We start from the raw sequence: 18,875 nt of genomic DNA, 5'->3' as shown, positions 1-18,875 counted from the left end.
GTTTTAGATAGTCTGAGTTAAATTCTTTCAGATTGTTGCAAGTAACTAACTCAGGATGAAATCCATTTGTGAAGCAGAACCTGTCCTTTAGAGGACTTACCTGTAATGGAATTTGGAGAAATTGGAAGCAGCAGAAGCCTTGCCCAAAGTACAAATTCAAAATCTCTGCATCTACCACAGTTTTGGGAAAAGGTAGAATTATATTTCATAGCCAGAAGTTTGGAGAAAGCGGGGAAACCATAGAGAAAAGCTAGATTTTTGCCTTTGCCTTGCAAATTTTATTTAAAAAACAAGAAATATTCTTTTTTCTGCAGTCCTTTTTGCATGACAGAATATAGGGATGGGAACAGCAGGCTGATTATTAGCAATATAATTGTTAGGAAGATTTAACTTTAGCTAGATCAACATCTTTGAGTTGCTTTTCATACTCATGATTGAGTTTTATTATAGCAGATCATATTTGCTTAGTTACAAGTCATGTTTCTGGAGAAATGAAATCTTAAAGTATGAGCTGCTGAGGAAAGGAAAATGTGAAGAAATTGCATAGTGTTTCTATTTCTTTTGAAGTGTATTTTGGTTGTAATGTTTATTGTTTATATAAGACAATTAGTTTCAGTGTGGAAAAAATAAGGGAATATGAGCAGAGCAGAATCAGGAGTACTTTCAATATTATATTTACTGTAACCTAAGTTTCTGTAGTGCTGAAAACATTCAGTACTTAGTAGATATTCTTTGATGCTGCTTGATTGTTACACCTAATAAACCAACTAGTTACTGGTCTAAACTTTCCTTACTTTCTGTTTTGTTTTTGTATCAAGGGAACAAGCCATGAACAAATACTTCAGAAATGTTTGAACTCTGTTGAAATCAAAAGCAAAGTTGTTGACTTTCTCTCCAAGGTATACAAGAAAATATAAAAGTAACAATGCAATCCTACTTTTAAACTCATGTTTCATTAATAGCGTGCATACTATCTTTATTATTTTAAGATACACTGATCTTGCAGAACAGATAAGAATATTTATGAACCTTGGAATATAATCTAGAACATGGGTGTCAAACTCAATTGTGTCATGTGATGTATTGTGACTTTTTTGTATTTTGCAGAGCTGGGTGGGCGTAGCCTATGTGTGATGCATCTGGCCTGTCAGTTGTCAGTTTGACACCCCTAATCTAAAACTGGCTAGACAAGTCACAAGGCCCAATGCTTTGCAGAATTCTGCTGAGTGAGGTCACAAGATTTCTGGCTTGTTTTCTTGTTCAGTAAACATTTCAGTACCCAAAGCAAGGGTTCCTCTTTAGAGCCTGTGTGTAGCTAGCCACATTTATTTTAAATATTTATATTGTACAAGTAATCCTTATTTAGTGACTATATTTGGCACCAACACCCCAGTTGTTAAGGGATGTGGTTGCTAAATGGAAAATCTTGTGACTGTAATTGTGCTTTCAAATTTACTTGGGCTTTCCTTTTTCCCTACTCTGCTCTTTGGAATGCTCTGCTGGGATAATTATCAAGAACAGAATTAATGTTTATATTTACATTCGCTGGAAAGGGAAGGATTACAAGAGAGTAAGTAAGCACATAGTGAGGGCTACACATTGAAAGGAGTGCCCTGGCTGTTTGTCTAATGCATTCATGGCTCTGAGTCCTGAGCTGCTTGGGAGGCAAACAAAAAGCTGAAAGTGGGAAATGATTAAAGTCCTGCCTGCTAATTAAGGCCACAGAAATAAACTTGTTTAACTTGCCATTGGTACCTTTTGGGGAAGGGCTGCAGAGAAAGCTCAGGAACAGATCATTTGTTTAAGTAATCTCACTGGGGGGAGAGGGAGTAAAGAGTCATGGACACTAACTGGTGGTAATGGTGAACATGACTGACAGAGATGTAATGGTCGTAATTGCAGGCATTGATTACAGAATTATTTTTTCATCTCTGTTGTAACTTTGAATGGTCGCTGCCTCAGACAGTCACTAATTGAGATCTACCTACTTTTCTAACTGAGGACAACTTGGGAAAAATAACAGATATGAAGATTCTCAGTCATCCAGGTCACGGTTGTCCCATAGCTGTTTTTTTCAATAGCAACTGAACTTTCTGGTTTTTCTTTGAAGACGTTTCGCTTCTCATTCAAGAAGCTTCTTCAGCTTCAGAATTTTAAGTTAGATCTTTATTCTTCTCCACCTGAGTGTCTACATAATTTTAATCCTCCTTGCCACACTTCTAGGAATAAACTAAGATAACTTCTATGATGGGAACTATTAACAGCCATTGATTATTAATACTGGGTTATTTTTATTATTCTCTCACAGAGCAATCATATTGAGGAGACACCAAAAGCAAAAGCAGATCGAATGAAAGAAGAAAATGCTCTTTTTATGCACTTCTTCCTGGAGGCCAGAGCGGATGGGCAAAAAGCTCTTATTGGAGAGGTATTCTGTAGTTTTTTCAATAAGAAATTCTAACTTCAGAATGACAGTGTTATTTTTTTATTGGAAAATTTAGGGTTAATTGAGGGTAGTCACAGATACTGTGACATTAACATGATCTTAGTTTTATCATTCATGGGAATTAACTCCAATTAAAATTTACATATCTAAGATGTATATACAAGAGGGAATCACATTTATTAAATTGATTGCTAGCAAGATGAAATGTTACTTGCAAGAAACAAGAAAATGCACCTTCCAGGCATCTAACATTGTTCTTCAAATGATGTCTAATCTTAGATGATCAGTGCCTTGAAATGTATTCTTACATTCCAGAACATCTTCCAAAACTGCAAGTTACTTTAGATCGTTTTAGATGTAGAAGTCTGTTCATCTCTTCCTAACATTCTCTGTATAATGGAGATAGTACTTGATTTAGGACCACAATTGAGCCCAAAATTTATGTTGCAAGTTAAGTGAGTTTTGCCCCATTTTATGACCTTCCTTGCCACAGTTGTTAAGCACTGCACTTGTTAAATTAGTAAGACAGTTGTTAAACGGCTGGCTTCCCCATTGACTTTGCTTATCAGAAGGTTGTAAAAAATGATCCCATGATCTTTGGACACTGCAGCTATCATAAATATGAATCAGTTGCCAAATATCTGAAATTTGATCACGTGATCATGGAGAATTCTGTAATAATTGTGTGAAAAATGATGTCATTTTTTCAGTGCTGTTGTAACTTCAAACAGTCGCCAAACAAACTATTATGAGTCGAGGACTACCTGTAGAAAGGACTACAGAATTTTCATAATACTGCTTTAGGACTAGTATTTAGAGGAGTCATTTTACGTAGGGAAGAGAAGTCTGAAGTCTGTTGTATATTGTTTTATAAATATAAAACTTTCTATATTTATACAACAATCTTGCCTCCAAAACTGAGTTTGTGACAGTTGGACTATAACTGCTTCTATAGATCTCTACTATTATGTGGTTTTACTAATTTTTGTTTCCAACTGCTGCATAAATAGCCAGTAATATCAGAACAGCTTTAGAAGTATGTAACTGAAAAGATGCTACTTATTTGCATGTGAAGGAACTTCCCTCAACATTACAATCTATTCTTTTTGGTTGGCAAGGAGGATTAATTTCAGGCATAAATACCCATATATTTAATACAGAGCCACTTTGAACCTTCTAAGACGAAACATAAGGAACATAGGGCTTGAAAATCAAAGGGCATCATGGGAAATTGTTGATCTTATTGCATTGCCTGTGTTCATTATATCCCCCTGCTTAAAATCCTTGTGTTACAGAGCTGGTCTTCTGTTTTTTTAATTGTAGCCGTCCCCCAAGAGAATTTGCTATTCACCCACTGAGGTGCAGTACAAGTCAGCAGTTGACACTGCTGAAAGGGCGCTGGAGACCATGAAGCAGTTGTTACAGAAAAGCCCATCTCCCACTTGGCTTGCAAAGAAACTGGAAGCATTACAGGCGACATTGCACAACTTAAAGAATAGTATACATTGATCTGGCTAAAGTGTCCTTTCTGGGTGATTTAAGTACCATACTAAAGTTCCACATTTACTGCTTGAACACAAAACAGGCAGAACTAGTTGTAATTCTGGATCTAGAAAGCTGCATGTTTATAATTCGTTATGGCTTTCTGGTTGAAAAATATTGTAACTTGAGTGAAAATAATAATTTAAAAAGTTGCATATGTGTTAATTTATGCTATTTCTTTAGTTTGTTTATATTGTCTTTACTCCCAAAACATAAGAATTACAAATATACTCAACAATCCCCTTCAGGACATTTTATCTGAGAAATAAACTGTCTAATATAAGAATTTAAGATTTGCTGCTATCCTGTGGTTTTTCTCTCCTGTCCTAATTTAATCTCAGTTACTCTACAATTACCCTTGTAAAACAATTGTAAGATTTTCTTGTAGGATCAGCAGAAACGTTTTGAGGCCAGTTTATTCATAAAAATAAGTTGCACAAAAAGCTAGTGATTTATCCATTTATTTTTCCTAGAATTCTTTACAAATAAAACAGTTGTGGAAATATAAAGCCACATATCTGTAACATCCCGCTATGTCCAATTGTTAGCAACCAAGGCAGGGAAATCCCTGCTGTAGTTTTGGCCTAAAAGTTTTAACTTAGAAAAGGCAAGCACTGATATTGCCAATACCAAGTTCTCATTGCTTGTGAAAGTGGAGAGTGAAGAGAGGACTTAGAATGTCCAGGGTCCTGTGAAAGAAGCTACTGAACTGTAACCTATAGAAGATCTTCATCATCACCAGTTAGTATCTTCTTCCCAATTCAGGTCATCGTCTTCTTCCCAGCCAACACCATCCACCTGAAATAATGATCAAATCATGAACACAGCCAGTGACATTATTGAACTTATTATTGAATACCACTGCTAAAATAACAGCGAGAAAGTGCATTTTTTTCACAGGGTATCATTTTTATTTCCCAGGAATATCAATATCAATCCATCACAATCATCTTGGGTTGGGGATCCTGATTTTCCTGAATCTAACACAAACAAACTGATCAAAACAATTTCTTCTTACACTACTAAGAACCTGTATGGCCTTCCTATATTACAAAGTGAAACATGGATGCCACATCCAACTCAGACACAGACACCTTCATGTTGAAGTTAGTTCACAAAATAATTACATAACAATATCATGCCTTTTCTCTAATACTATCATAGAACTATTTTAGATTTGTATCTTTTCTCCATTATGAGTCTGTAGCTAATACATATTTTCTTTAAGCAATCACCTGTTCAAAAAAGACATGTAGTACTCTCTGCCAGTGCAACTACTGAAAATAGAACCCAAGAATTAATGTACAAAGCAGCAAGTTCTGATGATGTGCCTACTGACAATATACAGAAGTAGAACACAAATGTTTGTGTGCGGTAAAGAAAACAGAAAATAGCTGGTGGTTGGCACAGCAATTAAAAGAATATAAGGAAAAGGAAGGTACACTACAGTACTGGGAAGTGGGGCCAATATATGTGCTGTACTTGAATTAAAATACATTGCTAAGGCAAGGAAAGTGCCTGAGAGAGGAGAGTTAGTGACTTGGCACAAAAGCTACACAGGAGAAGATGAGAGGAAGGGAAAAGCACACCAGACTTTCCCTATTTCTCCACCAAGCCCCCTCAGAAATAGGTCTCATCTGAAAATGAAATCAACCAAGTTATTCCAAGTTTCAATTCAATCAGATCATGAACTGTCCTAACAGTTCAGTTGAATCAGTGTTATGTGAGCACACCTACTAAGAATGTAGCTGACAAAATGCCATATCACTCATGTATGTAATCAATCTGATATAACAACCTTAGTAGCCAACTAATACACAGGAGTTTTATAAAGTACTTACTAGAGCTTCTGTTCTTCAAATTCTTACCTCTGCAATTTCTGATGCTGCAAATTTAGAAGAAAACTGCATTTCTTGTGCATTGCTCATAGAGCGCAAAACTGTGTCTGAGTTATTCTGAATAAATGAATGGGTCTCTAGTTCTGGTAGAACTAAAAGCGATGATGAAGATTTGATATCTGGGACCATGTCTGCAAACCAGTCCAGCTCTGTGTCATGCAATTCTTTCCTTTTCACCTGGATCACAAACTCTTCTCCTAAACCACTTTTCAACTTGGGAGATTTCTCTAGAAATGATGTTTTGGTCAAATAAGACTTTTGATTCTGGTCTCTTGGGTCACAACCATCACTGTTGCTGATAGACTCTGGCAAAGAATTATTTTGCAGAGTTCTGAGTTCTGTTTTGGGCTCAAATGTATTTGGAGGCAGCTGCAGCTCTGCGATGTCATTTATCCTTCTATCATAGTGAGTGTTTCCTGAAGAGAGCTTAAAGGGAGATTTCTCTTCTCCATCATGATTGGCAAGACATGGATGGCTGTTAACACAAAAGTCTTTCAGTTTGGTATCAGCAATTCTACTTTTTTCTGGCTTGACCTCTTCACATTCATTCCAATCTGGCCATTCCTCTGTCGTCTTCTCAGTCACGTGGCAGTTTTTGCCATTATTTATTGTACTTATTCCACTAGGAATATTATATAAATTCAAAGAGTCTTGCTTCCCTAGAGAACATACACAAGCTTTGATCAGTGATTTAACGAAACTAAATGAAGTCATACACAAACACACTTTTGTACTTAGCTATAATACAAGGTAAGAAAATATTTTCTAAAGCTGAATAACAGCTGCACAGCCTAGAATTCTCTCAGTTGCTATAACATTTCACTTTACATTCAAAAGAAAGAGTATCTTATCATAGCTTTTTCAATATCCAAACGTATAGCTCTGGAGTTTGTCTTAGATTGGCAGATATAATACTTTTTAGAAAGAAAGGTAAAAATAAGCAGGACCAAGGTTACCTTTTCTTAGGGCAATGTGAGATCCTTCCCCTGGTACATTGTTCTTGTTGCTGAAGGACAAACGTCCAGAATTGTGGCACTTAAGAAACATACTTGAATTATGCTGTAGTGGCAGATAGATTAGTTTACCTTCACAGCTCATTACATCATCAGAAGAGTCTGTTAAGATATTAAGACATAAATAAGGATATACTAGGAAAAAAGCAGCAACCCAGTAATATCAAAGCCTTTAAAACATATTTAATACTTTTCAGAATACTGTTTATTTAGTTTCATAAATAAAAGCATGATTTGCTCTTATCATAAGATGGATAAAGAGTTATAAAAACTGTAAGCAAAGCAATAAATCAGAGATGGAGAATCTGATCTGTATGCCCAATTTGGACTTCTAACCCATCTGAACAGGAATCCTCACCCCAGCAGCATGAATTGCCCTTTGCTTTCCCCCTTATTACCCTCCTACAAAGATAAACTGATAAATGGAGCCTGAAGCCCTATTCCTGACATTGCTCTTCCTGCAAATGAGACTTAGTTCCACAAGTCTATTAGTACAGCAGACAGATTTAAAAGCAGGAATACTTTCTCCTGCATGAGTTCAACCTGCCTAAACAGATCTAATGTGTAATGATGAATGAAATGTGTTAATTTGATATTTTTAAAGAACTTTGGGGACATGTGATCGGACACTTTGTTGACTAGATGATGATGAGTCTCTTATCCTACTTTATATCTTCTGAAATTTCACTGTGACAGGAAAAATAACAAGGAGCTATGTAAATTGAGTTGCACAGACAATTATTTCCTGGGAAGTCTTTAATTCAAAAATTATTTTCTCTGTCCAGAAGCTGTTTACCCACATATTTCCCATTAAAAAGCCAATTCAGTAAAATCCAGAAGCATTTCTGAGATCAGAAGATGATAATGCAAATTCTTTGATGATCCAGCATGTTCACCAAACACCCAGAATAAGATAAAACAGTATTGCATCTTTATGAAAAAGAATTTGCTGTATCGATTAATGATTCCTATCTGCTAGCTACACAATTATTCCAAGTTACATAACATCATTATACTTTAGCTTTGTTTAGAATTTATTATATAAACAGCCTACCATATCAAGGAAAAAATTACTGCAATTTAATGGTTCAGTAACTATCCCCAAATGAATCCATACATGTAACTTTCTCCCTGATGCTTTCCTTTTTAAAGTATAGCACAGACTGTGATTAAGCATGTTGCTCCAATTAAACTGTCTGATCTAGTTTCATCAACAGAGCGTGTTTTGTTTGTAGGAGAGCTACAGTTGTCTGTATTTATTTACCTTCAGAGGAAAGATCCATAATTTTAGTGAAACCTGGGGCTGAACGCTTGAAGATCTTTATTCTGTCACCCCCCACAACCACATCAGGTCCAAGGAACGAGACTAGCACTCCTAAGCTTTGCAGTGTAACGGCCACTAGAGAATCACTAGTATCTCGCAAGCCAAGTAAGACCTAGAATAAAGATATTCTGTCAAATGGAGTTGGGTTCCTATCCATCTTCAGTTAAAATAACAACAACAATGTAGGTCTGAAAAATCCCTTTCTTAATACCTGTAGTACTTGGGGGGGGGGGAGGCAGATATTAAAAAGTGTAATTTATTGGGAGCATTTACTACCACAAAAATACTTTCAAGCTGGTTTGGCTATAACTCGTCCAAATTTACCTGCTTTGTGTAGATTTAGAATTGAATATACAAAATAGTTTTGAAATGCCAAATACTTGTTCCCATTTGTGACCGTCTAGCACAGATAAAAGTAAGTGGGTGTAACTAAGTAAACTAGAAAAGGTGGATAAAGGGAAAAATCAATCCAGATGGAGAGGATTGCTAGAATTTCAGAATCATATTCCTGAAGAGAAATGAAAAAGACTAGTTAACTTTATCTTTGTAAATAATCTCACTGCATAAATCAACAATTTTTAATAATTGTTATTTACTAGAAAGGAATTTCCCTCCCTGCCACATATACAGAACATAAAATCCCATGAGATGTTCACCTTACATTACCTAGCACAGGCATCTACAGCTAGCCACAATGATATGACAAAACATGCATTGTGGTATCATTGCACAAACACCATTCTTTCATACTCATAGAGTTTGAGTTGTGAGGTTGCAATGTACATTTTTGTCACTTGACCTGCTATTGTCAAAACGATCAACTGTTTTGCTTGGTAAACATGGTAATCAAATGAACCTTCACCCCCATCCTACACCTGAGCTACAGATATTCGCCACTATTGCATCACAATGTCTGTCTGTCTATCATATGCATAGATGGGTTGGGGGGAAAGCCTTCAGAATTGCCCTACCTGACAAAGTAAGGAAGCAGGGCAGTATGTACAATGTTTTTCACCTGTGGCAATATGATGTTTTTCAGCTCTTTCTGTGTAAACAGTTCTGCATAGGCATCTAGGTGAGAGAGCAGTACCATCCGAACATGTTCTTCATGCACCTCAAAAAGTTTCAGCAGCACTGGGCTGACATGTGCCTGGAACATAGCCGGAGACAGCAGGCCATTGATCTGGCTTTCACCCAATTTATCTAGCATGAAGAAATTGGAAAGTTAACATGATGCCAGTTAAAACTGGCAATTCAAAGTTGTTGTCACAACAATTACCACAAATATTTCATTTTACATTTAACTATTCAAAATTTAAACTAAGTCTTTAAAGAGACCTGTTGCCTTTTGTGAAAAAAAACAGAAAGCTACCTGCTTACTGAAGCCAATGGGAAGGAGTCAATATGACAACTTTCATTAAACTCTAAGAACAAAAACTCCACTAGTACATTTAGACCAACCATTATCTCAGTGAAAGAGTTAGGAAATCAGGATAGAAAACATGGCAGAAGAGATGAAAACGGCCATAACAACTTTTGTCCCCTATTGTATATGACCTGGTTAATCATTTCATCCTGTGGCATTTCATCTGGGGTATTCCCACTCTCAGGCTGAATGCATGCTGGAGGGTTAGTAGTCAATGTTTACCCTTCTTGGGCCCCAAAAGATGAGGAAGAAAACTCTTCACGGCTACAGGTTCAGCAAACACAAGCTGATTGAGCAAGAGAGGTACCAAGCGCAAAGCAATCAATTTCTCTGATAAGCCAGCCACTCTATCTAGCAGGAATCTGTATTAAGAAAAAAATTGGTCAGTAGCTCACGGTTTCTATATTTATATTTTACATTGACCACTTCTCCCCTCAAGCATTTAAAAAAAACAACAAGTCAAACCCTTTACATATAAGAATAAGCTCCATGATTTCTTCCACTGTTCTCTACCCTCAAATGTAGACATACAGTTTTGCAGATATGAAACTATTGATAACTTGGAAATCAAATCTGTCAAGCTTACACTTTTTTAAAAAATAACAGCATTTATAGTAGTCCACTAAATCATACCAAAAATGCAATCAAATGTCGCAGAATTAAATAAGTTCCTTATTATATTCCCTCCACCCTCCTCAATAACAAGACACAGTATTCACTTCTTCTCCACACAAAGACACAACTATGGATTTGAATAAATTTGAAGTATCTAATTCATGATATCTGACCAGTAGGAAATTCATATAGACAACCACATTGAGGGTGCTAATTTGGTCTAGAACACTTGTAGATTACAACTGGTTATCAATAATCAGGTCATACTCCTGAATATCTAAGCCAATTACAGATATACTTTAAGCAAACAAACTTTGTGAACAAACTGGGCCTATTAGGTTTTAATACTCCTTTATGTCATTGGATACTGGATTTCCTTATTGATAGTTCCCAGTTTGTGCGAGTTGGAAGAAAAGTTTCCAACTCCATCTTCTTGTTCCCCACAGAGTTGTGTCTTGAATCAGCTACTGTTCACCTTGATGACTCCTGACTGCTGTGCCAAATCTGTACAAATCATATTGTGAAGTATGTGGATGACACGGCAATGGTGAGTCTTATCTGGGATGACAGTGAAGATGCATATAGGCAAGAGGGTGAAGGCTCTGGTGGACTGGTGCAATAAAAGTAACCTGGTTCTAAATGTTAATAAAACAAAGGAGGTCATCGTAGATTTTAGAAAGCCGGCCATACTCCACTCTGTATCAAGGATGCAACTGTAGAGGTGGTTAACAGTATTAACCTTTGGGGGTGAAGATAACTAACAATCTGAACTGGTCTCTCCACACGTCACCCTTAGAGAAGCATGCAAACCAGCATCTGCATTTCCTGAGTCAGATGAGCAGAGAACATCTTTCTCCTTCTATCCTGGCCACTTTCTACAGAGGCACGATTGAGAGCATTTTAACACTGCATCACTGTTTGCTTTGGTGGCTGCAGTGCCTCAGAAAGAATGTCCATTCAGAGAGTGGTGAGGACAGCCAAAAAGATTATAGGAAGCTTGTTTCCTGTTATTCAGGATACTGCTTATAAGTGCTATGTGCTTAGAGCTCAAAGCATTGTTAGAGACCCCACATACCCACTTTATGGTCTGTTTCTGTTGCTCCTCCTCTAGGAGGAGGTCTCCAGATTCTGTAACAGCTTTGTTCCCTATGCCATCTGTCTGGCAAACTTGCAAGATTAGTTTCTCTCGCCATGTACATGTATACATCTGAACTAGACTGTGTTGTTTCTCCATGTCATATATCTTGGTATATTAATAATTTGGTATATGTATGTACATGTAGGTAGGTATGTATGTATTTTGTCATGTTCATGCAGTGTATTTTAGAGGTGGAGACCTTTTGAGAGCTGTATGCAACGAAATTTCATTTTAATATATGCCAATTAGTGTACATTCTAAGTGACAAAGCTATTCCAAGTCTAAATCTAACAGCATGTACTTTTGGCATGGGTACAATGATGCCATCTTCTATTTTATGTACATTCCATAGAAAATATTATTTCTGTGTAGTTCAACTGGAAGACAGCTGGGAACGTCCATACAGTTATTCTTTTTAATGTGTTCCTATATAAAACCTTACGTGAGCCTTATTTGATTTAAAAATAGATTTAACAGTTTTAATATTTGAATTAACAGCATTAATATTTGATATTAACAGATCAAAATTCCCATGTTAAAGCAACTTTGAAGACTAAATTTATCTTTCTTTCAAATACCCAAGAAAGCAAAGCAATTTTTTTTAATGAAGAGCGTTCCATAATGTAGAAATAAATATTGGGAAAAACCCTTTTACATATTATTTCTAAATAGGCTTCACTGAATAATGGTGTCCCTTAAAATGGTTTCTGCTACAGATCTACTAAAACACAGGGAAAATGTAAACCAAGCAATCTCATAAAAAGCAACATCCCATACTGTTGAAAGGTTGAAACCAAGGCCTTGGGAATTCGTAGGTCTTTAATACTGGGCCAGTATGATCTTGAAAGAGCAATTTGGACAAGTGATTAAGGCATCAGGCTAAAAACTGGGAGACCCAAAGTTGTAGTCACACCTTAGGCATGAAGCCAGCTGGGTGGCCTTAGACCAGTCACTCTCTCTTAGCCCTGAGAAGTAAACAATGGCAAACCACTTCTGAAATTTTGCCAAGATTTAAAGCACAAGAAAAATAAATCTTGCAGCCAAAAATTGCTTAGCAGCCTAACTTGCTTTAGCATACATATATGTTTCTGGACACTTTTCATAATAAACAAAACAGTTTTTTTATCATTCTTTTGCAAATTATTTTTTGTTTTGAAAAATGACACTGCTTTCAAATAACTTCATTAATTTAAAAACATATTTCATTCATATGCAAACTTTTATGAAAATGCCAATAAATAAATGCTAATTATTTTAACTATATCAAGCAAGGTCATAGGTCAGTAGCAGAATACATAATTCTAATATAAAAGATTTCAACTTATTCTTTTTCACTGAAAAAGTAAAGTACTGTAGAAAAGAATGACACATTATTAATTTGGACAAAAGGTCCTGATCTATTGATCAGAATATAATATAGTAAAGAATTATTGTCATAACTTGCTTTAGAACTGCCACTTTGAACATTTCTTTTAATTCTTTCTAGATTTTAGAGGATGACTTAACCACTTGCACAAATAAAAAAAAGAATTAGCTTAATTTGACACTGCTATCCAATTTTATCTTTTCCAGTTTTTTATTTTCAGTTTCTCAAGTTAGTATATCAAACAAACAACAAAAAGCTTCATAAAATGCCATAGAATGTAATATACAAAAGTAAAAAAAAGAGTCAACATTTATTCTTACTTGAAAAATTCTGTTTTTTCCTCCTCCGATTTCAGTGTTAAACTATTCAGAAAGCTTACCACTTCTAAGAAATCATTTCTGAAAAAGTTTAAATGGTCATTATTGAGCAAAGACATACAAACAGAACAGAATAATTCAACATCCACAAATAAAAATGACTCATTTGCAAATAGAAAGATGCAGTCATGCTTCACAGTGAAATGATAACAAAACACAAACTTAAGAAATTTCTCCCAAGAACAATTCATGTTAAATTTTCAGCCTAATCAGCCTCAGGCTCTGGCACAAGCTAGTTGTTAAAAAGGAAAAACAAAAAACTAACTAAATCAGATCAGAAACTATGCTATAAGAACCGGGTAAGCACAGTAGAAAAACATGTAGACAACAATATTTATCATTCTTTTAACCAAAACTTATTTTGTTAATCAGTGTTGCTTATTCATTGATCACAGATTATGAAAAATACTAGAACTACTCAAATCATTGCTCATATCTTATATCACCAAGATTGAAGCAATTACAGTTGCAGTATTATTTAGTTCCTAATGCAAGGAACAATAGAAATTAACTAAGAATATATAGCAGCTTTCTCCCATGTTTAATTAGAAAACAAAACATCTTCAGTGAAGCTTTGACAAGTTAGTTTATATTTCAATGACATACTTACCTAAAAAATTCATGAAACAGTAGGTTGGACAGTGGGGAGCGGCATGTTACATCCAGATTTAGCAAAGTGGAGTGTAATGTATGCTGAAAGCTGGAAAGTACATCTGCTGAAACTAAAACACAAGGTTTAATCAATTCTCTTTGAAACAAAGAAGAAAAAATTCTGTCAAATCAAAATGGCATACTGAAAAATGAAAATTATTTATTCTTTTGCACCTTAAGCAAACATTAACTCTCCAAAACAGCTTCTTTTTTCGTTACATTGACAATAGAAGAAAATAAAATGAGATAAATGAAGATACAAGTACTGAAATGGCAACTAAATATAACAGAAAATTATTTCAAAGGAATGAAAGTGAAGGATAGGTTTTTCTACTTGAAAATTCTGAAAAAAAAAAACTTTCATAAGATGCACAGCAGAGTTTAGAAGTTTATTTGCTCCACATGTCAAAAGCACCGAAATATTCTGTTTGGGATCAAGAAGAGAAATTCCAACTTTTAAAATTAAAATTAAAAACTACACTAAAATAGTCAACTTTTAAATCAATTCTTGATCCAATCTATACAGCAGGATATTCAAACCATTGCTACCTTGACATATAAGAATGATTTTTGAAAAATCCCTTCTAAGGATTCTAATACACAATCCCTGATGTTATTCACTGCATAATGTTATTCAACATTATGTGAAGTGCAGGATCTTGTAAAGAAACCTACTCTAATAACGTACTCTAATTAATTTACTCTGTTAAAAATATCATGGCACAAATAATTGACATTTCAGTTCCTTTGGAGAGAAAGTTCTATCATTTTATATTTTTAATTACTAAAGTCAGAACTTTCTTATTTTGTGCTCTCTAGAGCAGAATGGCCAGCTCACAGTGGCCAGCTCAGTGCGGATGGTGGGCATGGCCAGGGGGAATGGACAAGGCCTGTGCCGGGTCTGCACAGATGACTTGGTGTAGCCAGGTGGGCTCAGACCAGTGGGCGTGGCTGAGTAGATGTGACTAGGTAGACACAGCTGGGTGGGTACAGTTGGGTCAGTGCTGAACAGCCCACATTGGCCACCTGGGTGCATAGAAGTGGGTGCAATCAGACTGGCACAGATGACTCAAAGCCAATGACTCGGAGCGACCAACTGGGCACAGCTGGGTGGGCATGGCTGAGTGGGTGCACTGGGTAGGTGCGGCCAGGTCAGTCTGGAACAAATTGCACCAGCCAATTGGACGTAGGGACAACTTAGCACCCCACCAGCTCCTCGCCTCCCCAGACAGCAGCCAAGCGTGGAGTTGGGTGCCATTTCGTCCCACTCCAGAGTTGCAACTTCAAAAGAGAAAGAAACCCATGATGTCTTCCAGAGCTGGAGCTCAGCGGTGGTTGATCTACCATCCCGAAAACAAGTTCCCCATTGCCCTCCCCCTCCTCCTCAATCCTCCAAAAGGAGGTTTCCGCTCACCTGGATCTCAAGAGCTGTCATGTTTTATATATTTCCCCAAGGGAGACAAAACCTCATCTTCTCCAGATCTTGCTGTATATAGTTGTGGGAGTGAAGAATTGAGCTTTCTCCATCATCCTCCCAGGGAAGGGGCACAGCTCTCCAAGGCTGGAAAACTAACTTTCTGCCTCTGCCTTTCACAAGAGCTGTTGGGCTGAGGCCTGTCCTGAGCTGGATCTTCAGTTTATTTGGAAGTTGCAGGGGGATATACACTGTATATAAAAGTATTCCCTTTTATCTATTCTGAATTGTGAGTATATTTACATTTGAGGTTATACATTCTATTTCCAACAATTCTTACCTTCTTCATTTAAAAAAGTAAGCAGATTTTCAATCATTACACCAAATGAGTAGGCATCTCGGGAATGCCCATGGCCTTCAGGAAGAAGCTGGAAGTCTGCAGACTGGGGAATAAAAATATTATATGGAAGACACTAACCATTTCCAAAACATTATCTTTAAATATATCATATTTCTTTTAAGTATTTAAAAATATATAGTATATGCATTTTTCTACTGAAATACAAAAAGTACCATATCAGAGATACATTACCAAAACAAGGAGACTAAATTTAAATAAAAAAGATGTGCAGAGAGTATAGAAGAAACACCATATAATCTAGGAGGAGCTGTTTGACATACATGGCCAGTCACAGCATTTGGTAAGGGATACATTAACAACCAAAGAACTGTTTTAATCCTGAAATCAAGGACATAATCAGGGAAGGAACTCTTGTACTGGGCGAGTTGCATTAAGTAGGACAAGATAAAAAGGCAACAAAAGGCTCTACAAGAAAGATTTAGAGAAAACTGAGCTACTTTTTTAAAGTTCAGGTTTTCAGAACCATAGGAGTTACTCCCAGGATGATAAAGAGCCTGCAGACTTTATTTGAGAAATAATAGAGAGAAATGGTACAAAATACTCATAACCAGTAATTTCTATCATGTTCAATTAGGTGAATAAACTGAAATTACAGATCAGAGTCTGATAATAAAGCAAAATTCCAGGAAAATAATTAAGTGATCAAATTTGTGAGCATAAAAAATAATGCATTATTTTCTAGGACTAACATAATTTTGTCAAAGGTAATATCCTTGAATTCAAAATTTCTTCTACTATAGGTAGGTGAGTTAGTTGATATTTGTTCAATTAGTTGCTTATCCACCTAGCTGTAGCAGTAGAGATTTTGAAATCAAGAATATATAATACTTGATGTATTCGTTTATGGTTCATCATGAATGAATACATTAAAATGACATCTTGAATGGTGTGTCACACAAGATTTTTGTCTTATATATGCTACCTAAAATATTTATAAATTATCTAGATGTGTGATAAAGGTATTATCAAACTGACAGATGACATAAAAAGCAGAAAGCAAAATCAAGCAAAAAGAATCAGCTAAAAGTAACATTAAATTTTACAGAAACAAAATTGAAATTGTTTCATAGAAATTCGTGTTTCTAGCCCAACATTATATTGTCTTCAATTTGATAAGAGTTAGGTTTTTTTTATTAATTCATAATATAAAATACAAAAATATAAAAGGAAATAGTAGGAAAGATAGTGGAGGGAAAAGGAAAGGGAAAAGTATAGGAAAAAGGAAAAAGAAAGAAAAGGTGTTGACTCCCTATTCCCTTTGGTGCAGTACAATAAGATAATAACATCAAACCTCAACTTTTTACTTTTACATAATAGTATAAACTAGCCATTTCTATAAAAACAAACCTATCCAATTGGTAAAACCCAAAATCAAAGTTTATTTTTTTCTACCTCAAGCACAAACTCCAGAACCGTAGAAACAAAAGTAATTGTATTTTTTTTCTTTAATCTAAGCTATCAAATTTAGCCATCTCTGCTAACTCCATCAACCTTTGCAGCCATTCGTCCAGTGTGGGATTCAACGTGTCCTTCCGTTTTTATGCATAAAGTAATTTTGCTGCCATCAACATATATAGCACCAAAGTTCCAAAAGACTTTTTCATTAAACCCAAAAGAAAAGTTTCTGGTTTTATCTTTACATTCACTTTTAATATATTCTGTATTGGGATGTGAATTCTACTCCAGTATTTCTTTGCTTTGTCACATAAAGGACTCTTCATTACTTTTGAATTTCCAACATTCATTTGAAATACCTTTATACATTCTTGACAACTGATCTGGTGTTAAATACCAATGATATATCATCCTATAGAAATTTTCTTTTACATTATAATTTAGTATAAATTTATACTTACACTTATAATTTAGTGTACCTTTCATCCACATATTCTCCTATTGTTCAAGCTTTACATTATATCCAAAGTTCCTTGCCCACTGAATCATGCAGTCCTTTATATGTTCATTTTTCAAATTCAAATTTAATAACTATTTATAGACCTCAGTAATGATTATTCCATCATTATCACACATTTTCACAAAATCAAACCTATAACTCTTTTTGTCAGATTTAAATCTTTGTTTCAATTATAAATATGTAAACCAATGGCAGACACATCCTTCTGATTCTAACTCCTTAGACTTAAGGATAGGATAACCAAAAATAAAAGATATTATTTGACCATAAATCCACCAGTCTGGCTTCACCACCTTTTTTTCTAAAAAAAAAAAAAAAAAAGCTTCCTTGAGTGACACCGAGATAGGTATCTTCACAGAAAACCTTTTTTTATATTTATTTCAAACTCTTAGGATGGCACATCTAACAAAATGGTTATTAAAATCAGTTTTTACTTTAACTTTGTCATACCATAGATAACTGTGCCATCCAAATCTTAATTCATAACCCTCTAAATCAAATAGCCTCTTATTTTGGATATTTATTTATTTATTGATTCATTCATTGATTGAATTTATATTGCCACCTATTCACCCATGGCGACTCGAGGCGGCTTACAGAATATAAAGCCACATTTTAATAAAAACTAACAAAAAGAATCAAATAAATTAATAAAGTACAATATAACAAAACCACTCCCCAACTCCCACCCTCCACCCCAATGACAGCAGATCACACGAGCCATTTAATGGGCTCTATCCTGCTCTGGATTCCCCAGGCCCACTGGCGGAGTATCAGAGTGGAGGCCATTCTAATCTTTGGGGGAATTATGTTCCAGAGAGAGGGAGCCACCACCAAGAGAGGTTCACCCGTTCTTTTAGTAAGAGCAAACAACAAACATCAAAATACAATTTCAAATCTGATAAACGCAAACCTCCTCTTTCTTTAGCACCTTGCAAAAGTTTTTATCTAATTCAGAGGTGGGATTCAATTTTTTTAACAACCGGTTCTGTGGGCATGTCTTAGTTGGTGGGTGTGGCTTGGTCATGTGACTGGGTGGACATGGCTTGGTGGTCATGTGACTGGCTGGGTATGGCCAACTCAATATCACTCACATCGAGGCACACATCTCCTCACCTGGCCTCTCATGACTGTGGGGATGCTGCAACAGTCGTAAGTGTGAAAAATGGTCATAAGTCACTTTTTTCAGTGCCATTGTAACTTTGAATGGTCACTCCACACAAGCAAAGTACCAGCAAAGGAGGGAAAAAAACTCCAGAGAAGTTCCTGAAATAGGAAGTCCAGTCCTGCCAAGAATGTAATAAGGGTCAACAGAGAGGCAGTTTCTGT

At 35.8% G+C, this 18,875-nt stretch overlaps 2 protein-coding genes across 5 annotated transcripts in view; one reads left to right on the top strand and one right to left on the bottom strand.

The window, feature by feature from the left end:
- Positions 1-4,279, top strand: part of FIRRM (FIGNL1 interacting regulator of recombination and mitosis) — a 38,309-nt gene extending 34,030 nt beyond the window's left edge. Inside the window, exons 20-22 of one of the 2 annotated variants that reach the window (XM_026682181.2) lie at positions 819-899; positions 2,309-2,428; positions 3,770-4,279. In XM_026682181.2, coding sequence (XP_026537966.2) covers positions 819-899; positions 2,309-2,428; positions 3,770-3,955 — 387 coding nt within the window. In that variant the 3' untranslated portion in view covers positions 3,956-4,279. The remainder of the gene's footprint in view (positions 1-818; positions 900-2,308; positions 2,429-3,769) is intronic. The other variant, XM_026682182.2, reaches the window with a different exon arrangement.
- A 154-nt stretch (positions 4,280-4,433) lies between these two features.
- The window catches only part of SCYL3 (SCY1 like pseudokinase 3), a 34,632-nt gene continuing 20,190 nt past the window's right edge, over positions 4,434-18,875 (bottom strand). For all 3 annotated transcript variants that reach the window (XM_026682186.2, XM_026682187.2, XM_087960963.1), the window contains exons 6-14: positions 15,551-15,653; positions 13,756-13,867; positions 13,089-13,166; positions 9,872-10,011; positions 9,239-9,426; positions 8,164-8,335; positions 6,843-7,001; positions 5,857-6,545; positions 4,434-4,786 (exon numbers count right to left, since the gene is read on the bottom strand). In XM_026682186.2, the coding sequence (XP_026537971.2) occupies positions 4,724-4,786; positions 5,857-6,545; positions 6,843-7,001; positions 8,164-8,335; positions 9,239-9,426; positions 9,872-10,011; positions 13,089-13,166; positions 13,756-13,867; positions 15,551-15,653 (1,704 nt within the window). In that variant the 3' untranslated portion in view covers positions 4,434-4,723. The remainder of the gene's footprint in view (positions 4,787-5,856; positions 6,546-6,842; positions 7,002-8,163; positions 8,336-9,238; positions 9,427-9,871; positions 10,012-13,088; positions 13,167-13,755; positions 13,868-15,550; positions 15,654-18,875) is intronic.

Source organism: Notechis scutatus, chromosome 3 (assembly GCF_049901735.1).
Source record: "Notechis scutatus isolate UNSWTSFEM ecotype Mainland chromosome 3, rNotScu1.2, whole genome shotgun sequence".
Classification (NCBI taxonomy): domain Eukaryota; kingdom Metazoa; phylum Chordata; class Lepidosauria; order Squamata; family Elapidae; genus Notechis; species Notechis scutatus.
This window is presented reverse-complemented; position numbering and strand designations above follow the sequence as displayed.